The 7,810-nt window shown below is 46.9% G+C and overlaps 1 protein-coding gene across 2 annotated transcripts; it reads left to right on the top strand.

The window, feature by feature from the left end:
• The first annotated feature begins 9 nt into the window (after nt 1-9).
• On the top strand, nt 10-5,994 carry LSM3 (LSM3 homolog, U6 small nuclear RNA and mRNA degradation associated). Of its 2 annotated transcripts, none has more exons than XM_040408222.1 (4): nt 10-123; nt 3,203-3,313; nt 3,390-3,485; nt 5,534-5,994. In XM_040408222.1, exons 1-4 carry the CDS (start codon nt 103-105, stop codon nt 5,612-5,614), a joined length of 309 nt encoding a protein of 102 aa, XP_040264156.1. In that variant the 5' UTR covers nt 10-102; the 3' UTR covers nt 5,615-5,994. The 2 variants fall into 2 exon arrangements, with proteins under 2 accessions (XP_040264156.1, XP_040264157.1); XM_040408223.1 differs by having other exon boundaries at nt 80-123; nt 3,206-3,313.
• Nucleotides 5,995-7,810: the final 1,816 nt, after the last annotated feature.

Below are 7,810 nucleotides of genomic sequence, written 5' to 3'. Positions count from 1 at the left end.
ACCTCATTGGCTGCCCCTCCGCCTCGTCTGACAGGGGTTTAAATCTCGCGAGAGTTCCGTTACCAGAGCGACCGGCCTCTTCCGCTGAGCGGGGTTTTCAAGATGGCGGATGATGGCGAGCAGGTGAGCGCGGCGATTGGGTGATATGTTGTTACTTTATGGGGCTCCTGGAGACAAAGAAAGGATGTTGGGGGTCCGGGGACAGGCTGGGGCGGTTTAGATGTTTGTATTCACCTACTGTGCCCTAAAATGGATGGGGATCGATACAGGATGAGTAGTGTGCACAGTGACCAGCAGAATAGTGAGTGCAGCTCTGGAGTATAATACAGGATGTAACTCGGGATCAGTACAGGATAAGTAATGTATGTACACAGTGACCAGCAGAATAGTGAGTGCAGCTCTGGAGTATAATACAGGATGTAACTCGGGATCAGTACAGGATAAGTAATGTATGTCCACAGTGACTGCACCAGCAGAATAGTGATTGCAGCTCTGGAGTATAATACAGGATGTAACTCAGGATCAGTACAGGATAAGTAATGTATGTACACAGTGACTGCACCAGCAGAATAGTGAGTGCAGCTCTGGAGTATAATACAGGATGTAACTCGGGATCAGTACAGGATAAGTAATGTAATGTATGCACACAGTGACTGCACCAGCAGAACAGTGAGTGCAGCTCTGGAGGATAATACAGGATGTAACTCAGGATCAGTACAGGATAAGTAATGTATGCACACAGTGACTGCACCAGCAGAATAGTGAGTGCAGCTCTGGAGTATAATACAGGATGTAACTCAGGATCAGTACAGGATAAGTAATGTATGTACACAGTGACTGCACCAGCAGAATAGTGAGTGCAGCTCTGGAGTATAATACAGGATGTAACTGAGGATCAGTACAGGATAAGTAATGTATGTACACAGTGACTGCACCAGTAGAATAGTGAGTGCAGCTCTGGAGTATAATACAGGATGTAACTCAGGATCAGTACAGGATAAGTAATGTATGTACACAGTGACTGCACCAGCAGAACAGTGAGTGCAGCTCTGGAGTATAAAACAGGATGTAACTCAGGGTCAGTACAGGATAAGTGATGTATGTACACAGTGACTGCCCCAGCAGAATAGTGAGTCCAGCTCTGGAGTATAATACAGGATGTAACTCAGGATCAGTACAGGATAAGTAATGTATGTACACAGTGACTCCACCAGCAGAATAGTGAGTGCAGCTCTGGAGTATAATACAGGATGTAACTCTGGATCAGTACAGGATAAGTAATGTCTGTACACAGTGACTGCACCAGCAGAACAGTGAGTGCAGTTCTGGAGTATAATACAGGATGTAACTCCGGATCAGTACAGGATAAGTAATGTTATGTATGTACACAGTGACCAGCAGAATAATGATTGCAGCTCTGGAGTATAATACCAGATATACACTGCTCACAAAAAGTTGGCTTGTGGGTGAAATATCAGGATGATCCTAAAATACTCTCTAACCTTAAGGGTCCATTCACACGTCCGCAAAATGGGTCCGCATCCATTCTCCAATTTTGCGGAACAGGTGTGGACCCCTTCATTTTCAATAGGGCCGGAATGTGCTGTCCGGATCTGCATTTGCAGAAAAGAAAAGGCATTTTCTATGAGTGCACATTGCCTGTGTTCGTGTTTTGCAGATCCGCAAAACGCATACAGACATGTGAATGGACCCTTACAGGAGAACGTAATGTGACCTTCTCTAACCTTCTGAATGCACACGTCCAACTGTTCAATGTTTCAGGACTTTTTGCACAACTTGCTGTTCTCTAACAAGGAGCTTAATGGCAAAATTTACAACAGGTGTTTGATCCAGGAATCGCCCAATAAATTTCATTGTTCAATTAGAATTGGTATTAAACAGTCCTCCTCATCACGCTGTTCACATATTGACATCATGAGACCAAGACGACACCTAACAATTGATGAACAGTACCTCGCCATTGCAAGGCTTCAAGCAGGATGTTCTCAGACGGAAGTGGCCCCTGAGCTTAGTGTCCTCAGCAGGTTGTATCAGAAATACAGAGACTGGAAGAGTCACAGAAAGGCAGAGAGGTGGACGTCCTCTGGCCACATCCCACACTAATGACCGCCTCGTTATGAACAATGCCTTGCGGAACCGGATGATAAATGCCACACAACTCCAGGCACATTTAAGGTAGGTGAGAGGCACCCAAGTGTAATGTCAGACCGTTGGTAGCTGTTTACATCAGCGTGGCATGTGTGCTAGACGACATGTAAGGTACCTGACCGCACCACCAGGCCCACCACCATCATCTTGCATGGTCCAGGGAGCATCGATGGTGGACGAGGGACCAGTGGGCCTTAGTGCTGTTCACTGACGAAAGTTGATTCACGCTGAGCAGAAATGATTGCTGCCAACGATGTTGGAGACGTCAAGGAGAGCGCTCTGCATCAGTCACTGCTGTCCCCAGACGAGCCTTTGGTGGTGTTAGTGTGGGCAGGTGTGTCTAGTCCATACAGAACTGCCCTACACTGAATAGTCCAGTGACAAGCCCATACTTCCTGAAGAACCTCATTAATCCAGTCATTGTGCCTCTGCAGGAACAACAGCGGCCTAATGTCATCTTCATGGAGGACAATGCTCCAGCTCCTCGAGGTCGCATCATTAGGGAACGGCTGTAGGACCTCCAAATGGAGTGGCCTGCACTTTCTCCAGACCTGAATCCCATTGAAAACCTATGGGATTAGCTGAGACACCATGTAGCGGCTCGTAACTCTGTACCCCAGAACCTCTATGACCTGAGGTCCGCCCTTCAAGAAGAGTGGGATGCCATGCCTCAGAGGACAATAAGACGACTTGTAAACAGCAGGAGACGTCGTTGCCAGGCTGGAATTGATGCTCGGGGCCACAGGACAAGTTCCTGAGATGCTGACATTTTGTGGCGGTGTACCCAGCACTGGGGTCGGCTTTTGTGTCAGTAACTTGTTTGAGATAAATCACCATCGCTGCTTCTACTTAAATGCTCGCCTTTCATGATATAATATCACTGGGGCCGAAACGTTTTACATTTTCCATAAATTTGACCCGAAAGCCCATATTCTTAACTTTTTGGGAGTAGTGTATATCAGGAATGTCAGGAAAATGATTAGTTGTCATTTGTGTGCTGGAAGGTAATAATGGCTTCTCCCTCTATGATCAGCAGCAGACCACCAACACTGTGGAGGAGCCCCTGGATCTGATCCGGCTGAGCCTCGATGAGCGCATTTATGTGAAGATGAGGAATGACCGAGAGCTGCGGGGACGGCTGCACGTACGTGTCCTGTCGCTGTGTGCTGCGGTGCTGCTGTCGGGCCGGTCATTACTAATTGCCCCCTCTTTCTAAGCAGGCGTATGATCAGCACTTAAACATGATTCTGGGAGATGTAGAAGAAACAGTCACCACCATAGAGATCGACGAGGAAACCTATGAGGAGATCTACAAGGTAATTGCTTCGTTCAGGTTGTTTTAATGTTTCTGACCTGACAAGAAAACTTGCCAATTATCTGAAAGGGGGGCCCTGCGCCCCTGCCTCGCCCCAGGTACGGTCTGTGCTGTGCATGCTGTATGTTTAGTAGTGGTGCAGGGCATTGCTAAGGACTACGTGTGCCATACGGACAGCGTCCGGGACTGACGCAACCCATGAAGGGTCTGCCACTTTGTCTCTTACCAGCTTCAAACTGGACGAGTAAAGATGGACCATAGAGATTATGGCTCATCTATAGTGTTGAGCGAACTTGTGTTTTCAAGTTCTGCATACAAGGTTCAGGATATCCAAGAATCCCGTTATGGATTCCTCCGCTACCACGGCCCTTAACGGAATTTTATGACTGCATGTACAAGTGTTGTTTCGGGTATCGAATTTTCAATACCCATTTGATACTTTTGTCCGGTATCGACCTCAATACCGGGATTTGACATTATTTTTTTGATACTAGGATGCGCTACTGCGCAGTCCAGTATCAGAGCATGGAGCGCGCTGCTATCAGCGCGTGCCATGTTCCCCCAGCAGCACAGGGGAGAAGTCGCTCTCTCCCTCCCCCTGTGCCGCTGCTGCCATCAATGAGGAGAGAGAGGGGCGGAGGAGGGGAGGGCGCACTGCGCCACCAATGAAAGTTAATGTTTAATACAAATACAGGAGGTTGGGTGCAGAATCACATAGCCGTCGCCCAGTCTCTATGAAAGGAAGCTTCGGGGGTTAACTGCCGCTGATCGCAGCTTCCTGTCATAGAGGCTGGGTGACTGCTAAGTGATTCTGCTGCCTGCACCGCCACCTGTATTAAACGTTAATCATTGGTGGCGCAGTGCGTCCCCCCCCCCCTTTCAGTATTAAAATCATTGGTAGCAGTGGCCACAGGGTCCCCTCCCCTTCATTGGTGGCAGTTTCTGATGGAGCCCCAGCAGTGTAATCCTGGGGCTCCAATCGGTTACCATGGCAGCCAGGACGCTACTGAAGCCCTGGCTGCCATGGTAACCTACCTGCTGCTGTGTACTATGCCCAGGGCAGCAGGGAGAGTGTGAGGTCCTATTCACCCACATAGAGCTCTATGTGGGTAAATAGGACAAGGGATCAAAAGATCCCAGGTTCTAGCCTTTAAGGGGGCTAATAGTTCTTAAATACACAGTAAAAAAAAAAGTATAAATCACCCCCTTTCCCAATTTTACATATAAAATATATAAACAGTAAATAAACATATTACATATTGCCACATCCAAAAAGTCCAGACTATTGAAATATTAAAAAAATCTCCTATTTATTTTACGCACTTATATAGCGCTGCTATATTCCGCAGAGCTTTACAGACATCAGCATCCAGCTGTCCCCAATGGGGCTCACAATCTAAGCTCCCTATCAGTCTGTCTTTGGAGTGTGGGAGGAAACCGGAGAACCCGGAGGAAACCCACGCAAACACGCGGAGAACATACAAACTCCATACAGATGTTAGGACCCCAGCGCTGCAAGGCACCAGTGCGAACCACTGAGCCACCGTGCTGCCCTATGCGATGAACGCCGTAACAGGGAAATAATTTTTTTTATAAAAACTGCATGATTCACTATATATATAGATATAGATATAGATATATATATATATATATATATATTATTCGCCTTGTTCCCGCCCCTCCCCAAAAAAACAATATGATATCGCGTGGTATCGAGTATCGCAATCCTTTTTTTTTTTTATGGTATCGAAACAACCCTAGCATGTACCATTGAAGCATTCCGTCATAATAGAAGTCTATGCTGCCCGTTCCGTTATGGTCCATGGTAGCGGAATCCATAACGGGATTCTTGGATAACACAAACCTTGTGCTCCAAACTTGAAAACAGAAGTTTTCTCAACGCTACTCATCTGTGCCTCTAGTGAATGGGGCAGGCTGAGCTCCACGGCGCCCCCTTCTGACGTCTCCTAGACATGTAATAAGATGTTCTGATGTGAAAAATTAACCATTTATGATTTTATTTTTTTTTCCCCCCTTATTTTTTTCCAGTCCACGAAGAGGAACATCCCCATGCTTTTTGTTAGAGGCGATGGCGTTGTGCTGGTCGCTCCTCCCTTGAGGGTTGGCTGAGCCCCGGAATACCTCAGGGTCCACAATACAAGGATATCCAGACTTCCCGTGACTCCTTGCCTGTGCCGGTACATTGGTCTTGTCTTGCTGCGACCTGTGTTCATGTAGTAAGATGATTCTAATCTACGACCCACTTTATGGATCTTCTCTTCCAATATGTATATTTTTTTCTTTTTTTAAGATTTTTCTTAACTGCTCTCACTTTCTTGGCAGATGCTGCTGTTTACTTTTTGTTTTAAATTGGGGAATCTTTTCTGAAAGTGAAAAACTTAAGTTTTATATTGAATGCCAGTGACAGAAATCGGATACAGGTTTTACTGTATTCAGGAAGATTGCTTTACTTTTGGGAATTTCCATTAAAGATCACTGGTGCCTACGTTTGTTTTGTGTTTCTGATATGAATTTTTTTTTTTTTTTTTTTTTACATTGCCCTTTACAGAATATGAAACCAGCCAGGGGTTGTGATGAAGGAATCCCATCACTAGGTGGCGATACAGTCCATAGCCGTGGACCTGTCTCTAGCCGGCAGCCGTATACTAGATAAGGGTGCATTTGCACAAATCACTTCACTTCTTATCAACAGTGGAAGCTGTAAGATCCCAATGACTGTTTACCTATGACCTATCCTCAGAATCGGTCTGACACCCAGGACCCCTGCTGTACATTGTATAGTGGCTGTGCTTGGTATTGCAGGACAATTCACTTGAATGGGACTTAGGTTGTGCCTAGGCCACGTGACCGATGAACGTGGCGTCACATAGCCTACGAAGAGGCCGAAGTGATCACTGAGTGCCGCGGCCTCTTTGTACAGCTAATCATTGGGGTCCCGGGAGTCGGACCCTGACCTTGTATTCCTAACCTACCCTGAGGATAGGTCATGAATATGTAAATCCTGGAGAGCTCCTTTTAAGCTCTGATTTCATAGATGGTGGTTGTCTTCCTTTTTAACGCTCCTTGTCTCCATATAACTCCGCAGTTCCTGAGGCTTCTCGTTAACCTGGCTTGATCTAGGGTAATTTAATCTCTCGGTAATCTCCCGCTGACCTGACCAGGTCTTAAGCAGTTTTGGCACATCTTGGCCGAAGCTTGTATCTTTTGTGCTGCCGGTGTAATTGAAACCTCTCACATCTCCATCTGAATAGCAGAGCCGGAATATAGGTGAAATCCGTCCCTGGGAATTAGGAGTTGTACCTTTTTTCTACCCTTTGGACAAGCCTTTCATTGCCGACTGGTGGGGGTTCTAGCCACTGGGACCTTTAGCTCTTACCTCCTGGGGAGTCTGAAATGTTGGAACTAAAGTCTGTAAGAATCTAGGAATACCTTAAAGGGGTGTTCCCATCTGGGACATGCACTTATCTCCAAAATGGGACCCCCAACCTGAACAGAGAGCAACTTAGCATGTGCGGCCACGCTCTGCTATGGGACTCCCATAAATAGCTGAGCGCGTTCACTTGGCTATTTTCAGGACTCCGATAACGGGAGAACACACCCTTGTGCTCTCCTTCACTTCGGGTTAGGTAATCAGTATCTGATCGATGGGGGTCCGACACCTGGGAATCCCGATGATCAGCTATTTGAAAAGGTAGCCTTCTCCAGCTTTGCATAGACCATATGATGTCATGTGGCCTAGGCGCAGTTCAGCCCCATGGAAGTGAACGGGGCTGAGCTGCGATACCGAGCACAACCGCTATACAATGTACGGCGCTGTGTTTGGTACGCAGAGATAATGCTGCAGTGCTATGGTGAGCGCCGGCGCCTTCTCCAATAGCTGATCGGTGGGGCCTCGGGTGTTTGGACCCAATCAATCTCATACTGAAGACCTATTCTGAGGATAGGTAACAAACACTTGGAAAACCTCTTTAATCCTTGTGTCTCCTTATTGGGTGGGGGGCATGATATGCCATAATTAGGCACCCAAAAATAGAATCAACCGCTTTTTCAGGAAGTCTTGTGCGTTGTATATGGGTCAAGAAGCTGTCACCGACTTAATCAATGTGCTGCACTCTTTCATTCATTGCTTCCAGCGGGAGGTGCCAAGCGGACAAGACGCGTCTCCTGTTCGTGTGGATTCAGATTTCCCTCTGAGCTTTGATGCTAAAACTGGAGATTGTACGTTCAGCTGGGAGCTCATTATAATCCAGATCTGTTCCCAGTATGTGGAGCCACAAGAGGTGACATAAGTGTTATTCCCGGGTC

Source organism: Bufo bufo, chromosome 9 (assembly GCF_905171765.1).
Source record: "Bufo bufo chromosome 9, aBufBuf1.1, whole genome shotgun sequence".
In the NCBI taxonomy this organism is placed as follows: Eukaryota; Metazoa; Chordata; class Amphibia; order Anura; family Bufonidae; genus Bufo; species Bufo bufo.
This window is presented reverse-complemented; position numbering and strand designations above follow the sequence as displayed.